General features: G+C 53.8%; 1 protein-coding gene across 1 annotated transcript in view; it reads left to right on the top strand.

Moving 5' to 3' along the window:
• The window catches only part of LOC139257599 (SCO-spondin-like), an 89,362-nt gene that overhangs the window by 4,928 nt on the left and 64,486 nt on the right, over positions 1 to 19,948 (top strand). Inside the window, exons 3-5 of the mRNA XM_070874538.1 lie at positions 1,065 to 1,235; positions 12,896 to 13,066; positions 15,340 to 15,419. Coding sequence (XP_070730639.1) covers positions 1,065 to 1,235; positions 12,896 to 13,066; positions 15,340 to 15,419 — 422 coding nt within the window. The remainder of the gene's footprint in view (positions 1 to 1,064; positions 1,236 to 12,895; positions 13,067 to 15,339; positions 15,420 to 19,948) is intronic.

The raw sequence follows: 19,948 nt of genomic DNA, 5'->3' as shown, positions 1-19,948 counted from the left end.
CGGGACTGGGACCACTGCTTTTCCTGATATATATTAATGACCTGGATGTGGGTGTACAGGGCACAGATGACACAAAACTTGGAAGTATAGTGAACAGTGAGCAGGGTAGTGAGAGAGGACATAGACAGGCTGGTGGGAGGGGCAGGCACGGGGCAGATGGAATTTAACACAGAAAGGTGTGAATGATGCGTTTTGGTCGGAAGAATGAGGAGAGGCAATATAAACTAAAGGGTACAATGCTAAAGGGGGTGCATGAACAGAGAGACCTGGGGGTGTATGGGCACAGATCACTGAAGGGGGCAGGGTAGGTTGGGGAACTGGTTATGGGATCCTGGGTTTCATAAATAGAGGCACAGAGTACAAAAGCAAGGAGGTTATGATGGACCTGTATAAAACACTGGTTCGGCCCCAACTGGAGTATTGTGTCCAATTCTGGGCACCACACTTAGAACATAAGAAATAGGAGCAGGAGTCGGCCATTCGGCCCCTCGAGCCTGCTCCGCCATTTAATAAAATCACGGCTGATCTGATCATGGACTCAGCTCCACTTCCCCGCCCGTTCCCCATAACCCTTCACGCCCTTATCGCTCAAAAATCTCTCTATCTCTGCCTTAAATATATTCAACGACCCATTGACCCCACCCTCTAAGCCTGATGACCCCTTGACCTCACCCTCGAGTCACGATGACCCCTTGACCGCACCCTCTAACCCCGATGACCAATTGACCCTACCCTCTGACCCTGATGAACCATTGACCCCACCATCTAACCCTGATGAGCCCTTGACACCACCCTCTAACCCTGATGACCCTTTGACCCCACCATCTAAACCCGATGAGCCCTTGATCCCTCCCTCTAACCCTGATGACCCCTTGACACCACCCCCTGACCCTGATGACTCATTGACCCCACCATCTAACCCCGAAGACCCCTTGACTCCACCCTTTAACCCCGATGACCCCTTGACCCTACCCTCTAACTCCGATGACCCCTTGACCCCACCCTCTCACCCTGAGGCACCAAGTACTTCGCCATGGAGATTGACCAGTGTTCTTCTGTCACAGTGAATGGAGATTGGTCGGATTGGACCCCATGGAGCGACTGTTCCACGTCTTGTGGAGGGGGAGCTCAGCATCGATTCCGGTTCTGTTCAAACCCCCCTGCCTCTGGGAATGGTCTACCCTGCATCGGGCCAGACCAAGATGTCACACCCTGTAATGTCCAGCAGTGCTCCAGTGAGTATCTCAGTGAAACGGGGGTGGGGGGGGGGGAGGGACGGCGGGGGGGGTGAGGGGGGGGACAGTGAGGGGGAGAGTGGGGATCGTCTGGGGGGGATATTACAGGGTGAGGGGGTGAGGGGGAGATAGGGGATAGACTGGGGGGGGAGATTACATGGTTCGGGGGGTGGGGGGATAAACTGGGGGGGATATTACAGGGTTCGGGGGATGGGGGGGAGAGTGGGGATAGACTGAGTGAAATATTACAGGGTGAGGGGGGTGAGGGGGTGAGGGGGATAGACTGGGGGGAACATTAAAGGGTTCTGGGGGTGAGGGGGATAGACTGGGGGGGATATTACTGGGTTCGGGGGATGAGGGGGATAGACTGGGGGGGGATATTACAGGGTTCGGGATGTGAGGGGGAGAGTGGGGATCGACTGGGGGGGATATTACAGGGTTCGGGGGGTGGGGGGGATAGACTGGGGGGAACGTTAAAGGGTTCTGGGGGTGAGGGGGATAGACTGGGGGGGATATTACAGGGTTCGGGGGGTGAGGGGGATAGACTGGGGGGGGATATTACAGGGTTCGGGATGTGAGGGGGAGAGTGGGGATCGACTGGGGGGGATATTACAGGGTTCGGGGGTGGGGGGGATAGACTGGGGGGAACATTACAGGGTTCTGGGGGTGAGGGGGATAGACTGGGGGGGATATTACAGGGTTCGGGGGGTGAGGGCGATAGACTGGGGGGGATATTACTGGGTTCGGGGGATGAGGGGGAGAGTGGGGATAGACTGGGGGGGATATTACAGGTTTCGGGGGGTGGGGGGGGAGAGTGGGGATAGACTGGGGGGGATATTACAGGGTACGGGGGTTGAGGGGGATAGACTGGGGGGGATATTACTGGGTTCGGGGGATGAGGGGGAGAGTGGGGATAGACTGGGGGGGATATTACAGGATTCGGGGGGTGAGGAAGACCACGACTGGTGCCAGATTTGCTGAATTGCCGATTGTCATGTATTCAACCAGCATTGTAACCCATGTATAATCTGACCTAAATTGTACACCGTGAGAACACTGACCACTAGGTGGGAGACACTCCTAACCTGGACCTTCAGGTATAAAAGGGGAAGCTCCACCCACCTTCATCACTTGAGTGCTAAGGAATAAAGGACAGGTCACTGACTGACCTTCTCTCAAGCATGGGCCCCGTGTGCATTTATACTGTGTAGTAAGGACCTATCAATGGTGACAAGAAACTGGGATTTAAACCACGCGAGCATGGCCACTAGCAGAACAGACAAGAGGTACTGTGTTAAGGAATGGTTGGGACAGAGATTCAACATTGTTAAAGCAGCACACAGTTCTCCAGGCAGACAAGGGCAGTCAGGCCTGCCCCAACATGTAGTCGAACCCAGAGGGGGAGTTCGACAGAGACAATGGCAAGCTGAACAGCGATTCACGCCATTGCAAGGGACAATGCGGCCAGTAATGGGGCCATCAACACCTGTTAATGGTGCACTCAAGGACAATAACAGGGGCAGTCAGGGACGATCGACTGGCAAGGGACCTTTTGTTTCAAACAGCAACTCATGCTGGAGGCGTGGAGGCATACATTCAGCCGGAGTTTGCAGAGATGAGCAAAATACCTGCAGGAATTGCAGAAATGGACACTGGGGGAAATCGCTGGAAGCTGAAGTTCAGCGAGTTCATGTGGAGCACGTATACAGTTCATACACCAGAACACCACCGATAATGATGAAAGTGCTCCTCAATGGCATCCCAGTATCAATGGAGTTAGACACAGGGGCCAGCCAGTCCCTGATGGGTATCAAACAGTTCGAAAAGTTGTGGGCATCCAAGGCCAGGAGGACAAAATTATTGCCGATTGACGCACAGCTACGGACTTACACAAAGCAGATCATTCCGGTGCTAGGCAGCGCCACGGTAGTCGTGACCCACAAAGATTCGGAGAACAGGTTGCCACTCTGGATTGTCCCAGGGGACGGTCCCGCACTACTGGGGAGGAGTTGGCTTGCTGTCATGAACTGGAAATGGAGCGATGTCAATGCAATTTCCTCTGTGGAGCGAGTATCATGCTCACAGGTCCTGGACAAATTTGACTCATTATTTCAACCCGGCATCGGCACTTTCATGGGGACCAAGGTAGTGATTCACATAAACCCGGACGCCAGACCAGTACACCACAAGGCCAGAGCGGTGCCGTACGTGATGCGGGAAAAGATAGAAGGCGAATTGGACCGCCTGTTGAGGGAAGGCATCATCTCGCCAGTCGAATTCAGTGACTGGGCGAGCCCGATTGTGCCGGTGCTCAAGGCGGATGGGTTGGTCAGGATATGTGGTGATTACAAGGCCACCATCAATCGGGTGTCACTCCAAGACCAGTACCCGCTACCGAGAGCGGAGGACCTCTTTGCGACGCTATCCGGTGGCAAACTTTTTTCAAAATTGGACCTGACCTCAGCTTACATGACCCAGGAGCTGGCGAGTGAGTCGAAGAAGCTGACCACCATCACGGCACACAAGGGGTTGTTTGAGTACAACAGATGTCCGTTCGGGATTCGCTCGGCCGCCGCGATCTTCCAACGAAATATGGAAAGCCTCCTCAAGTCGATTCCAGGGACGGTGGTTTTTCAGGACGACATCCTCATCACGGGTTACGATACTGAAGAACAACTCCACAACCTGGAGGAGGTGCTACGCAGACTGGACCGGGTAGGTCTGCGACTGAAAAAGGCCAAGTGCGTCTTCCTAGCTCCAGAGGTAGAATTCCTGGGGATGAGGGTAGCAGCAGACGGGATCAGCCAAGACGGAAGCGATCCGGAGAGCACCCAGACCCCGTAACACGACGGAGCTGCGTTCGTTCCTGGGGCTCCTGAACTATTTTGGTAACTTTCTTCCCAAATTGAGCACGCTGCTAGAGCCGCTACATGTGCTCGTACACAAAGGTCACGAATGGGTCTGGGGGGACAGCCAGGAAAGGGCTTTTAATAGAGCACACAATTTGTTATGTTCCAAAAATCTGTTAACGCTATATGACCCATGTAAGAAACTTGTGTTAACGTGCGATGCGTCATCCTATGGTGTTGGGTGTGTGTTGCAGCATGTCAATGCCAAGGGTCAGTTACAGCCGGTTGCTTATGCCTCCAGGAGTCTGTCCCAGGCAGAAAGGGGCTACGGGATGGTAGAAAAGGAGGCGCTCGCATGTGTATATGCGGAAAAGAAAATGCATCAGTACCTGTTTGGCAGGAAATTTGAGCTGGAGACAGATCACAAACCCCTAACGTCCCTTTTGGCCGACAACAAGGCCATAAATGCAAACGCATCGGCCCGCATACAGAGGTGGGCACTCACGTTAGCTGCCTATGACTACACAATTCGGCACAGACCGGGCACCGAAAACTGCGCCGATGCACTCAGCAGTCTCCCACTAGCCACCACTGAGGGGGCTACCGAGCATGGTGCTGAGATGGTCATGGCTGTTGAAGCTTTCGGAAGCGAAGGCTGTCACGGGTGAGCCTGTCAGATTAAAGTCTGGACAAATAGAGACCCGCTATTGTCTCTGCTCAAGAAATGTGTCCTGAATGGGGACTGGGCAGCCACGTACAGGGCATGCCCTGAGAAATTTAAACCATTTCACAGGCGCAGGGATGAACTCTCGATTCAGGCCGATTGCCGACTGTGGGGAAACCGCGTAGTCATGCCCCAGATGGGCAGAGAGGTGTTCATCAGAGAACTCCACAATGGTCACCCGGGCATTGTCACAATGAAGGCAATTGCCAGGTCACACGTTTGGTGGCCAGGGATAGACGCAGATCTGGAACTTTGTGTTCGCAGGTGCAACACGTGTGCCCAGCTGGGCAATGCGCCCAGGGAAGCCCCCCTTAGCCCCTGGTCCTGGCCCACCAAGCCATGGTCACGCATCCATGTGGACTACGCAGGTCCTTTCATGGGGAAAATGTTTTTGGTTGTAGTAGACGCCTACTCCAAATGGATCGAGTGTGACATTTTAAATTCAAGCACATCCTCTGCCACGGTAGAAAGTCTACGGGCAATGTTCGCCGCTCACGGTCAACCGGACATCTTGGTCAGCGACAATGGCCCGTGCTTCACAAGCACTGAATTCCAGGACTTCATGGCAGGCAATGGAATTAACCATGTTAGAACGGCACCGTTCAAGCCGGCCTCAAACGGCCAGGCAGAACGAGCAGTGCAGATAATCAAACAGGGGATGCTCAGATTCCAAGGGGGTTCCCTACAAACCCGCTTATCACGCCTCCTGTTGGCCTATGGATCCCGACCACACTCGCTCACAGGGGTTCCACCCGCAGAGCTACTAATGAAAAGGACGCTCAAAACCAGGTTATCCCTTATACACCCCACCATGAAAGAAATTGTCGAGAGCAGGCGCCAGCCACAATATCACTACCATGACAGGAATGCGAGGGCGCGATGTATTGATGTAAATGATCCTGTTTTTGTCCTCAACTATGCTGCAGGGCCCAAATGGCTCGCAGGCACTGTGGTTGCCAAAGAGGGAAATAGGATTCTGGTAGTTAAACTTACCAATGGACAAATCTGCCGCAAACATGTGGATCAAATAAAAAGGAGGTTCAGCAACCCCATAGAAGAAGCAGAGGAAGAACACGATATAGAGTTCACTCCACCACAGGTGACCGAACACCAGAACCAAAGGGAGGAGAGCCCAGTCACTGTGGGCAGTCCGGACAGACCTGAGGTACCGCAAACAGCAGACACTCAGGCCAGCGCCCAACAACCGGAGCCCCAACTCAGGCGCTCTACAAGGGAGCGTAAACCACCAGAGAGACTCAACCTGTGATACCAATCAGACTTTGGGGGGGGAGGTGATGTCATGTATTCAACCAGCATTGTAACCCATGTATAAACTGACCTAAGTTGTACACCGTGAGAACACTGACCACTAGGTGGGAGACACTCCTAACCTGGACCTTCAGGTATAAAAGGGGAAGCTCCACCCACCCTCATCACTTGAGTGCTAAGGAATAAAGGTCACAGGTCACAGACTGACCTTCTCTCAAGCATGGGCCTGGTGTGTATTTATACTGTGTAGTAAGGACCTATCACCGATGACCATTGATGAGTGAGGTGGTGTGGAAGTGTCTGGGCCTGGTGTGTATTTATACTGTGTAGTGAGGACCTATCACCGATGACCATTGATGAGCGAGGTGGTGTGGAAGTGTCTGGGCCTGGTGTGTATTTATACTGTGTAGTGAGGACCTATCACCGATGACCATTGATGAGTGAGGTGGTGTGGAAGTGTCTGGGCCTGGTGTGTATTTATACTGTGTAGTGAGGACCTATCACCGATGACCATTGATGAGTGAGGTGGTGTGGAAGTGGGCCTGGTGTGTATTTATACTGTGTAGTGAGGACCTATCACCGATGACCATTGATGAGTGAGGTGGTGTGGAGTGTCTGGGCCTGGTGTGTATTTATACTGTGCAGTGAGGACCTATCACCGATGACCATTGATGAGTGAGGTGGTGTGGAAGTGTCTGGGCCTGGTGTGTATTTATACTGTGTAGTGAGGACCTATCACCGATGACCATTGATGAGCGAGGTGGTGTGGAAGTGTCTGGGCCTGGTGTGTATTTATACTGTGTAGTAAGGACCTATCACCGATGACCATTGATGAGTGAGGTGGTGTGGAAGTGTCTGGGTCTGGTGTGTATTTATACTGTGTAGTAAGGACCTATCACCGATGACCATTGATGAGTGAGGTGGTGTGGAAGTGTCTGGGCCTGGTGTGTATTTATACTGTGTAGTGAGGACCTATCACCGATGACCATTGATGAGTGAGGTGGTGTGGAAGTGGGCCTGGTGTGTATTTATACTGTGCAGTAAGGACCTATCACCGATGACCATTGATGAGTGAGGTGGTGTGGAAGTGTCTGGGCCTGGTGTGTATTTATACTGTGTAGTAAGGACCTATCACCGATGACCATTGATGAGTGAGGTGGTGTGGAAGTGGGCCTGGTGTGTATTTATACTGTGTAGTGAGGACCTATCACCGATGACCATTGATGAGTGAGGTGGTGTGGAAGTGTCTGGGCCTGGTGTGTATTTATACTGTGTAGTAAGGACCTATCACCGATGACCATTGATGAGTGAGGTGGTGTGGAAGTGTCTGGGCCTGGTGTGTATTTATACTGTGTAGTAAGGACCGATCACCGATGACCATCGATGAGTGAGGGGGTGTGGAAGTGTCTGGGCCTGGTGTGTATTTATACTGTGTAGTAAGGACCGATCACCGATGACCATTGATGAGTGAGGTGGTGTGGAAGTGTCTGGGCCTGGTGTGTATTTATACTGTGTAGTAAGGACCTATCACCGATGACCATTGATGAGTGAGGTGGTGTGGAAGTGTCTGGGCCTGGTGTGTATTTATACTGTGTAGTAAGGACCTATCACCGATGACCATTGATGAGTGAGGTGGTGTGGAAGTGTCTGGGCCTGGTGTGTATTTATACTGTGTAGTGAGGACCTATCACCGATGACCATTGATGAGTGAGGTGGTGTGGAAGTGGGCCTGGTGTGTATTTATACTGTGTAGTGAGGACCTATCACCGATGACCATTGATGAGTGAGGTGGTGTGGAAGTGTCTGGGCCTGGTGTGTATTTATACTGTGTAGTAAGGACCTATCACCGATGACCATTGATGAGTGAGGTGGTGTGGAAGTGTCTGGGCCTGGTGTGTATTTATACTGTGTAGTAAGGACCTATCACCGATGACCATTGATGAGTGAGGTGGTGTGGAAGTGTCTGGGCCTGGTGTGTATTTATACTGTGTAGTAAGGACCTATCACCGATGACCATTGATGAGTGAGGTGGTGTGGAAGTGGGCCTGGTGTGTATTTATACTGTGTAGTGAGGACCTATCACCGATGACCATTGATGAGTGAGGTGGTGTGGAAGTGGGCCTGGTGTGTATTTATACTGTGTAGTAAGGACCTATCACCGATGACCATTGATGAGTGAGGTGGTGTGGAAGTGTCTGGGCCTGGTGTGTATTTATACTGTGTAGTAAGGACCTATCACCGATGACCATTGATGAGTGAGGTGGTGTGGAAGTGGGCCTGGTGTGTATTTATACTGTGTAGTAAGGACCTATCACCGATGACCATTGATGAGTGAGGTGGTGTGGAAGTGGGCCTGGTGTGTATTTATACTGTGTAGTGAGGACCTATCACCGATGACCATTGATGAGTGAGGTGGTGTGGAAGTGTCTGGGCCTGGTGTGTATTTATACTGTGTAGTGAGGACCTATCACCGATGACCATTGATGAGTGAGGTGGTGTGGAAGTGTCTGGGCCTGGTGTGTATTTATACTGTGTAGTAAGGACCTATCACCGATGACCATTGATGAGTGAGGTGGTGTGGAAGTGGGCCTGGTGTGTATTTATACTGTGTAGTGAGGACCTATCACCGATGACCATTGATGAGTGAGGTGGTGTGGAAGTGTCTGGGCCTGGTGTGTATTTATACTGTGTAGTGAGGACCTATCACCGATGACCATTGATGAGTGAGGTGGTGTGGAAGTGTCTGGGCCTGGTGTGTATTTATACTGTGTAGTAAGGACCTATCACCGATGACCATTGATGAGTGAGGTGGTGTGGAAGTGTCTGGGCCTGGTGTGTATTTATACTGTGTAGTAAGGACCGATCACCGATGACCATTGATGAGTGAGGTGGTGTGGAAGTGGGCCTGGTGTGTATTTATACTGTGTAGTAAGCACCTATCACCGATGACCATTGATGAGTGAGGTGGTGTGGAAGTGTCTGGGCCTGGTGTGTATTTATACTGTGTAGTGAGGACCTATCACCGATGACCATTGATGAGTGAGGTGGTGTGGAAGTGGACCTGGTGTGTATTTATACTGTGTAGTGAGGACCTATCACCGATGACCATTGATGAGCGAGGTGGTGTGGAAGTGTCTGGGCCTGGTGTGTATTTATACTGTGTAGTAAGGACCTATCACCGATGACCATTGATGAGTGAGGTGGTGTGGAAGTGGGCCTGGTGTGTATTTATACTGTGTAGTGAGGACCTATCACCGATGACCATTGATGAGTGAGGTGGTGTGGAAGTGTCTGGGCCTGGTGTGTATTTATACTGTGTAGTAAGGACCTATCACCGATGACCATTGATGAGTGAGGTGGTGTGGAAGTGGACCTGGTGTGTATTTATACTGTGTAGTGAGGACCTATCACCGATGACCATTGATGAGTGAGGTGGTGTGGAAGTGGACCTGGTGTGTATTTATACTGTGTAGTGAGGACCTATCACCGATGACCATTGATGAGTGAGGTGGTGTGGAAGTGTCTGGGCCTGGTGTGTATTTATACTGTGTAGTGAGGACCTATCACCGATGACCATTGATGAGTGAGGTGGTGTGGAAGTGTCTGGGCCTGGTGTTTATTTATACTGTGTAGTAAGGACCTATCACCGATGACCATTGATGAGTGAGGTGGTGTGGAAGTGTCTGGGCCTGGTGTGTATTTATACTGTGTAGTGAGGACCTATCACCGATGACCATTGATGAGTGAGGTGGTGTGGAACTGTCTGGGCCTGGTGTGTATTTATACTGTGTAGTGAGGACCTATCACCGATGACCATTGATGAGTGAGGTGGTGTGGAAGTGTCTGGGCCTGGTGTGTATTTATACTGTGTAGTAAGGACCGATCACCGATGACCATTGATGAGTGAGGTGGTGTGGAAGTGTCTGGGCCTGGTGTGTATTTATACTGTGTAGTAAGGACCTATCACCGATGACCATTGATGAGTGAGGTGGTGTGGAAGTGTCTGGGCCTGGTGTGTATTTATACTGTGTAGTGAGGACCTATCACCGATGACCATTGATGAGTGAGGAGGTGTGGAAGTGGGCCTGGTGTGTATTTATACTGTGTAGTGAGGACCTATCACCGATGACCATTGATGAGTGAGGTGGTGTGGAAGTGTCTGGGCCTGGTGTGTATTTATACTGTGTAGTAAGGACCTATCACCGATGACCATTGATGAGTGAGGTGGTGTGGAAGTGTCTGGGCCTGGTGTGTATTTATACTGTGTAGTGAGGACCTATCACCGATGACCATTGATGAGTGAGGTGGTGTGGAAGTGTCTGGGCCTGGTGTGTATTTATACTGTGTAGTGAGGACCTATCACCGATGACCATTGATGAGTGAGGTGGTGTGGAAGTGTCTGGGCCTGGTGTGTATTTATACTGTGTAGTAAGGACCTATCACCGATGACCATTGATGAGCGAGGTGGTGTGGAAGTGGGCCTGGTGTGTATTTATACTGTGTAGTAAGGACCTATCACCGATGACCATTGATGAGTGAGGTGGTGTGGAAGTGTCTGGGCCTGGTGTGTATTTATACTGTGCAGTGAGGACCTATCACCGATGACCATTGATGAGTGAGGTGGTGTGGAAGTGGGCCTGGTGTGTATTTATACTGTGTAGTAAGGACCTATCACCGATGACCATTGATGAGTGAGGTGGTGTGGAAGTGTCTGGGCCTGGTGTGTATTTATACTGTGTAGTAAGGACCTATCACCGATGACCATTGATGAGTGAGGTGGTGTGGAAGTGTCTGGGCCTGGTGTGTATTTATACTGTGCAGTGAGGACCTATCACCGATGACCATTGATGAGTGAGGTGGTGTGGAAGTGGGCCTGGTGTGTATTTATACTGTGTAGTAAGGACCTATCACCGATGACCATTGATGAGTGAGGTGGTGTGGAAGTGGGCCTGGTGTGTATTTATACTGTGTAGTGAGGACCTATCACCGATGACCATTGATGAGTGAGGTGGTGTGGAAGTGTCTGGGCCTGGTGTGTATTTATACTGTGTAGTGAGGACCTATCACCGATGACCATTGATGAGTGAGGTGGTGTGGAAGTGGGCCTGGTGTGTATTTATACTGTGTAGTGAGGACCTATCACCGATGACCATTGATGAGTGAGGTGGTGTGGAAGTGTCTGGGCCTGGTGTGTATTTATACTGTGTAGTAAGGACCTATCACCGATGACCATTGATGAGTGAGGTGGTGTGGAAGTGGGCCTGGTGTGTATTTATACTGTGTAGTAAGGACCGATCACCGATGACCATTGATGAGTGAGGTGGTGTGGAAGTGGGCCTGGTGTGTATTTATACTGTGTAGTAAGGACCTATCACCGATGACCATTGATGAGTGAGGTGGTGTGGAAGTGGGCCTGGTGTGTATTTATACTGTGTAGTAAGGACCTATCACCGATGACCATTGATGAGTGAGGTGGTGTGGAAGTGTCTGGGCCTGGTGTGTATTTATACTGTGCAGTGAGGACCTATCACCGATGACCATTGATGAGTGAGGTGGTGTGGAAGTGGGCCTGGTGTGTATTTATACTGTGTAGTGAGGACCTATCACCGATGACCATTGATGAGTGAGGTGGTGTGGAAGTGGGCCTGGTGTGTATTTATACTGTGTAGTGAGGACCTATCACCGATGACCATTGATGAGTGAGGTGGTGTGGAAGTGTCTGGGCCTGGTGTGTATTTATACTGTGTAGTAAGGACCTATCACCGATGACCATTGATGAGTGAGGTGGTGTGGAAGTGGGCCTGGTGTGTATTTATACTGTGTAGTAAGGACCTATCACCGATGACCATTGATGAGTGAGGTGGTGTGGAAGTGTCTGGGCCTGGTGTGTATTTATACTGTGTAGTGAGGACCTATCACCGATGACCATTGATGAGTGAGGTGGTGTGGAAGTGGGCCTGGTGTGTATTTATACTGTGTAGTGAGGACCTATCACCGATGACCATTGATGAGTGAGGTGGTGTGGAAGTGGGCCTGGTGTGTATTTATACTGTGTAGTGAGGACCTATCACCGATGACCATTGATGAGTGAGGTGGTGTGGAAGTGGACCTGGTGTGTATTTATACTGTGGAGTGAGGACCTATCACCGATGACCATTGATGAGTGAGGTGGTGTGGAAGTGTCTGGGCCTGGTGTGTATTTATACTGTGTAGTGAGGACCTATCACCGATGACCATTGATGAGTGAGGTGGTGTGGAAGTGTCTGGGCCTGGTGTGTATTTATACTGTGTAGTGAGGACCTATCACCGATGACCATTGATGAGTGAGGTGGTGTGGAAGTGTCTGGGCCTGGTGTGTATTTATACTGTGTAGTAAGGACCTATCACCGATGACCATTGATGAGTGAGGTGGTGTGGAAGTGTCTGGGCCTGGTGTGTATTTATACTGTGTAGTAAGGACCTATCACCGATGACCATTGATGAGTGAGGTGGTGTGGAAGTGTCTGGGCCTGGTGTGTATTTATACTGTGTAGTAAGGACCTATCACCGATGACCATTGATGAGTGAGGTGGTGTGGAAGTGTCTGGGCCTGGTGTGTATTTATACTGTGTAGTGAGGACCTATCACCGATGACCATTGATGAGTGAGGTGGTGTGGAAGTGTCTGGGTCTGGGCCTGGGTCTACACTCACCGTGTCCGTGGGGTAATGTTGTCTCCAGCGCCCGATACCTTGCTCACTATATTTGTCAGTCGCTGTGCCCAGAATGAGGGTCGGGCTGGGGATGAATGGCTGATCAGTCTTCCCTCCCTTGTTGCAGGAGCTGGGGGTTGGGGCGAGTGGGCCATGTGGACAGATTGCTCGAGGACCTGTGGGGAGGGGGTACGGTCACACAGCCGAGTCTGTGACAGCCCACCTCCCCAGGGAGACGGAGATTTCTGCGAGGGGCCGAGCACCGGGACCGAGCCGTGTCACATGGGCCAGTGTCCAGGTAACGTCTGTGATGGGAGTGGGTCAGCAGGTAGACCGCGTGCTGCGAGTCCTCCCACAGGCTCGGGGGTGGGGGGGGGGGGGGACTGAGACACTGACTGGGGGGGGGGGGGGACTGAGCCACTGACTGGGGGGGGGGGGTACTGAGCCACTGACTGGGGGGGGGGGGTACTGAGCCACTGACTGGGGGGGGGGGACTGAGTCACTGACTGGGGGGGGGGGGACTGAGCCACTGACTGGGGGGGGGGGGGGGACTGAGCCACTGACTGGGGGGGGGGGGGTACTGAGCCACTGACTGGGGGGGGGGGGACTGAGTCACTGACTGGGGGGGGGGGGACTGAGTCACTGACTGGGGGGGGGGGGACTGAGTCACTGACTGGGGGGGGGGGGGGACTGAGTCACTGACTGGGGGGGGGGGGACTGAGTCACTGACTGGGGGGGGGGGGGGACTGAGTCACTGACTGGGGGGGGGGGGACTGAGCCACTGACTGGGGGGGGGGGACTGAGTCACTGACTGGGGGGGGGGGGACTGAGTCACTGACTGGGGGGGGGGGGGGACTGAGTCACTGACTGGGGGGGGGGGGACTGAGTCACTGACTGGGGGGGGGGGGGGACTGAGCCACTGACTGGGGGGGGGGGGACTGAGTCACTGACTGGGGGGGGGGGGGGACTGAGTCACTGACTGGGGGGGGGGGGGACTGAGCCACTGACTGGGGGGGGGACTGAGCCACTGACTGGGGGGGGAGGGGACTGAGTCACTGACTGGGGGGGGGGGGGACTGAGCCACTGACTGGGGGGGGGACTGAGCCACTGACTGGGGGGGGGGACTGAGCCACTGACTGGGGGGGGAGGGGACTGAGTCACTGACTGGGGGGGGGGGGACTGAGCCACTGACTGGGGGGGGGACTGAGCCACTGACTGGGGGGGGGGGGACTGAGCCACTGACTGGGGGGGGGACTGAGCCACTGACTGGGGGGGGGGGGGACTGAGCCACTGACTGGGGGGAGACACTGAGCCACTGACTGGGGGGGGGGGGACTGAGCCACTGACTGAGGGGGGGGGGGGACTGAGCCACTGACTGGGGGGGGGGGACTGAGCCACTGACTGGGGGGGGGAGGGGACTGAGCCACTGACTGGGGGGGGGACTGAGCCACTGACTGGGGGGGGGGGGACTGAGCCACTGACTGGGGTGGGGGGGGGACTGAGCCACTGACTGGGGGGGGGGAATGAGACACTGACTAGGGGGGGGGGGGACTGAGCCACTGACTGGGGGGGGGGGAATGAGACACTGACTAGTTGGGGGGGGGGACTGAGACACTGACTGGGGGGGGGGACTGAGACACTGACTGGGGTGGGGGGGGGACTGAGCCACTGACTGGGGGGGGGGAATGAGACACTGACTAGGGGGGGGGGGGACTGAGCCACTGACTGGGGGGGGGGGGACTGAGCCACTGACTGGGGGGGGGGGAATGAGACACTGACTAGTTGGGGGGGGGACTGAGACACTGACTGGGGTGGGGGGGGGACTGAGCCACTGACTGGGGGGGGGAATGAGACACTGACTAGGGGGGGGGGGGACTGAGCCACTGACTGGGGGGGCGGGGGGGGAATGAGCCACTGACTGGGGGGGGACTGAGCCACTGACTGGGGGGGGGGGGACTGAGCCACTGAATGGGGGGGGGGACTGAGCCACTGAATGGTGGGGGGGGGACTGAGCCACTGACTGGGGGGGCGGGGGGTGAATGAGACACTGACTGGGGGGGGACTGAGCCACTGACTGGGGGGGGCGGGGGGGGAATGAGACACTGACTGGGGGGGGGGGGACTGAGCCACTGACTGGGGGGGGGGGACTGAACCACTGACTGGGGGGGCGGGGGGTGAATGAGACACTGACTGGGGGGGGGGGAATGAGCCACTGACTGGGAGGGGACTGAGCCACTGACTGGGGGGGGGGACTGAGCCACTGAATGGGGGGGGGGGACTGAGCCACTGAATGGGGGGGGGGGACTGAGCCACTGACTGGGGGGGCGGGGGGTGAATGAGACACTGACTGGGGGGGGACTGAGCCACTGACTGGGGGGGGCGGGGGGGGAATGAGACACTGACTGGGGGGGGACTGAGCCAGCGATGGGTCTTTTTCTCTGGTGATTCAGGCTGTGATTGTGAAAGGCAGCTGCAGTTCGAGCTACAATGCTCAGCCGCAGTGCTCCGGATGTTGAGGGGTCTGTGAGGTCAAAGGGCTCTGATTCCGACCGTTTCTCCATTTAATTTCAGTGAGTGATTGCTCCTCGATCGAGGGGTCCGTGTACAGCCGCTGTGGGCCTTCTTGCCCCCGATCCTGCGATGACCTCTCGGTGAGTATCGCCCGCCATACATTTCCCCCAGAGTTCAGTTCCAGAAAGGAGCTTACAGACAAGTCAGTGATGGTCAAACCAGACCATGGTCCAGCTGGGTGGGACTGCACTCGCCTGGTTCCATCCTCCAACACCTCTCCACCATGGTCCAGCTGGGTGGGACTGCACTCGCCTGGTTCCATCCTCCAACACCTCTCCACCATGGTCCAGCTGGGTGGGACTGCACTCGCCTGGTTCCATCCTCCAACACCTCTCCACCATGGTCCAGCTGGGTGGGACTGCACTCGCCTGGTTCCATCCTCCAACACCTCTCCACCATGGTCCAGCTGGGTGGGACTGCACTCGCCTGGTTCCATCCTCCTCCAACACCTCTCCACCATGGTCCAGCTGGGTGGGACTGCACTCGCCTGGTTCCATCCTCCAACACCTCCCCACCATGGTCCAGCTGGGTGGGACAGCACTCGCCTGGTTCCATCCTCCAACACCTCCCCACCATGGTCCAGCTGGGTGGGACTGCACTCGCCTGGTTCCATCCTCCAACATCTCTCCACCATGGTCCAGCTAGGTGGGACAGCACTCGCCTGGTTCCATCCTCCAACACCTCTCCACCATGGTCCAGCTGGGTGGGACTGCACTCGCCTGGTTCCATCCTCCTCCAACACCTCTCCACCATGGTCCAGCTGGGTGGGACTGCACTCGCCTGGTTCCATCCTCCAACATCTCTCCACCATGGTCCAGCTGGGTGGGACAGCACTCGCCTGGTTCCATCCTCCAACACCTCCCCACCATGGTCCAGCTGGGTGGGACTGCACTCGCCTGGTTCCATTCTCCTCCAACACCTCTCCACCATGGTCCAGCTGGGTGGGACTGCACTCGCCTGGTTCCATCCTCCAACATCTCTCCACCATGGTCCAGCTGGGTGGGACTGCACTCGCCTGGTTCCATCCTCCTCCAACACCTCTCCACCATGGTCCAGCTGGGTGGGACTGCATTCGCCTGGTTCCATCCTCCAACACCTCTCCACCATGGTCCAGCTGGGTGGGACTGCACTCGCCTGGTTCCATCCTCCAACACCTCTCCACCATGGTCCATCTGGGTGGGACTGCACTCGCCTGGTTCCATCCTCCAACACCTCTCCACCATGGTCCAGCTGGGTAGGACTGCACTCGCCTGGTTCCATCCTCCTCCAACACCTCTCCACCATGGTCCAGCTGGGTGGGACTGCACTCGCCTGGTTCCATCCTCCAACACCTCTCCACCATGGTCCAGCTGAGTGGGACTGCACTCGCCTGGTTCCATCCTCCAACACCTCTCCACCATGGTCCAGCTGGGTGGGACAGCACTCGCCTGGTTCCATCCTCCAACACCTCCCCACCATGGTCCAGCTGGGTGGGACTGCACTCGCCTGGTTCCATCCTCCTCCAACACCTCTCCACCATGGTCCAGCTGGGTGGGACTGCACTCGCCTGGTTCCATCCTCCAACACCTCTCCACCATGGTCCAGCTGGGTGGGACAGCACTCGCCTGGTTCCATCCTCCAACACCTCCCCACCATGGTCCAGCTGGGTGGGACTGCACTCGCCTGGTTCCATCCTCCAACATCTCTCCACCATGGTCCAGCTGGGTAGGACTGCACTCGCCTGGTTCCATCCTCCTCCAACACCTCTCCACCATGGTCCAGCTGGGTGGGACTGCACTCGCCTGGTTCCATCCTCCAACACCTCTCCACCATGGTCCAGCTGGGTGGGACTGCACTCGCCTGGTTCCATCCTCCAACACCTCTCCACCATGGTCCAGCTGGGTGGGACTGCACTCGCCTGGTTCCATCCTCCTCCAACACCTCTCCACCATGGTCCAGCTGGGTGGGACTGCACTCGCCTGGTTCCATCCTCCAACACCTCTCCACCATGGTCCAGCTGGGTGGGACTGCACTCGCCTGGTTCCATCCTCCAACACCTCTCCACCATGGTCCAGCTGGGTGGGACTGCACTCGCCTGGTTCCATCCTCCTCCAACACCTCTCCACCATGGTCCAGCTGGGTGGGACTGCACTCGCCTGGTTCCATCCTCCTCCAACACCCCTCCACCATGGTCCAGCTGGGTGGGACTGCACTCGCCTGGTTCCATTCTCCTCCAACACCCCTCCACCATGGTCCAGCTGGGTGGGACTGCACTCGCCTGGTTCCATCCTCCTCCAACACCCCTCCACCATGGTCCAGCTGGGTGGGACTGCACTCGCCTGGTTCCATTCTTATCCATCGAATTGTAGTCAGAGAATCACCTGCAACAGCTTCTCTTCCCGCCCCCCATCGTTGCCTCTGGTGTCCCCCCAGGATCTGTCCCTGCCCCCCTCCTATTCCTCATCTATATGTTGCCCCTCGGCGACATCATCCAGAAACACGGAGTCAGTTCCCACATGTACGCTGAGACACCCAGCTCTATCTCAAAAGTAGTAATCTCTGGATTGCTACCAGTGCCACGTGCTAGTCAGAGTAGGAATCGCAGGATAGCGCAGATGAATACGTGGCTTGAGCAGTGGTGCAGCAGGGAGGGATTCAAATTCTTGGGGCATTGGAACCGGTTCTGGGGGAGGTGGGAGCAGTACAAACCGGACGGTCTGCACCTGGGCAGGACCGGAACCAATGTCCTAGGGGGAGTGTTTGCTAGTGCTGTTGGGGAGGAGTTAAACTAATATGGCAGGGGGATGGGAACGAATGCAGGGAGACAGAGGGAGACAAAAATGAGGCAAAAGCAAAAGACAGAAAGGAGATGAGGAAAAGTGGAGGGCAGAGAAACCCAAGGCAAAGATCAAAAAGGGCCACTGTACAGCAAAATTCTAGAAGGACAAAGGGTGTTAAAAAAGCAAGCCTGAAGGCTTTGTGTCTTAATGCAAGGAGTATCCGCAATAAGATGGATGAATTAACTGTGCAAATAGATGTTAACAATTATGATGTGATTGGGATTACAGAGACGTGGCTCCAGGATGATCAGGGCTGGGAACTCAACATTCAGGGGTATTCAACACTCAGGAAGGATAGAATAAAAGGAAAAGGAGGTGGGGTAGCATTGCTGGTTAAAGAGGAGATTAATGCAATAGTTAGGAAAGACATTAGCTTGGATGATGTGGAATCTATATGGGTAGAGCTGCAGAACACTAAAGGGCAAAAAACATTAGTGGGTGTTGTGTACAGACCTCCAAACAGTAGTAGTGATGTTGGGGAGGGCATCAAACAGGAAATTAGGGGTGCATGCAATAAAGGTGCAGCAGTTATAATGGGTGACTTTAATATGCACATAGATTGGGCTAACCAAACTGGAAGCAATACGGTGGAGGATGATTTCCTGGAGTGCATAAGGGATGGTTTTTTAGACCAATATGTCGAGGAACCAACTAGGGGGGAGGCCATCTTAGACTGGGTGTTGTGTAATGAGAGAGGATTAATTAGCAATCTCATTGTGCGAGGCCCCTTGGGGAAGAGTGACCATAATATGGTGGAATTCTGCATTGGGATGGAGAATGAAACAGTTAATTCAGAGACCATGGTCCAGAACTTAAAGAAGGGTAACTTTGAAGGTATGAGGCATGAATTGGCTAGGATAGATTGGCTAATGATACTTAAGGGGTTGACTGTGGATGGGCAATGGCAGACATTTAGAGACTGCATGGATGAACGACAACAATTGTACATTCCTGTCTGGCGTAAAAATAAAAAAGGGAAGGTGGCTCAACCGTGGCTATCAAGGGAAATCAGGGATAGTATTAAAGCCAAGGAAGTGGCATACAAATTGGCCAGAAATAGCAGCGAACCCGGGGACTGGGAGAAATTTAGAACTCAGCAGAGAAGGACAAAAGGTTTGATTAGGGCAGGGAAAATGGAGTACGAGAAGAAGCTTGCAGGGAACATTAAGGCGGATTGCAAAAGTTTCTATAGGTATGTAAAGAGAAAAAGGTTAGTAAAGACAAACGTAGGTCCCCTGCAGTCAGAATCAGGGGAAGTCATAACGGGGAACAAAGAAATGGCGGACCAATTGAACAAGTACTTTGGTTCAGTATTCACTAAGGAGGACACAAACAACCTTCCGGATGTAAAAGTGGTCAGAGGGTCTAGTAAGGAGGGGGAACTGAAGGAAATCTTTATTAGTCGGGAAGTTGGGGAAATTGATGGGATTGAAGGCCGATAAATCCCCAGGGCCTGATGGACTGCATCCCAGAGTACTTAAGGAGGTGGCCTTGGAAATAGCAGATGCATTGACAGTCATTTTCCAACATTCCATTGACTCTGGATCAGTTCCTATGGAGTGGAGGGTAGCCAATGTAACCCCACTTTTTAAAAAAGGAGGGAGAGAGAAAGCAGGGAATTATACACCAGTCAGCCTGACATCAGTAGTGGGTAAAATGATGGAATCAATTATTAAGGATGTCATAGCAGCGCATTTGGAAAATGGTGACATGATAGGTCCAAGTCAGCATGGATTTGTGAAAGGGAAATCATGCTTGACAAATCTTCTGGAATTTTTTGAGGATGTTTC

The sequence above is a fragment of the Pristiophorus japonicus genome, unplaced genomic scaffold (assembly GCF_044704955.1).
Source record: "Pristiophorus japonicus isolate sPriJap1 unplaced genomic scaffold, sPriJap1.hap1 HAP1_SCAFFOLD_879, whole genome shotgun sequence".
NCBI classification, from domain to species: domain Eukaryota; kingdom Metazoa; phylum Chordata; class Chondrichthyes; family Pristiophoridae; genus Pristiophorus; species Pristiophorus japonicus.
The sequence above is the reverse complement of the archived record's forward strand: the minus strand, read 5'-3'. Positions and strand labels throughout refer to the sequence as shown.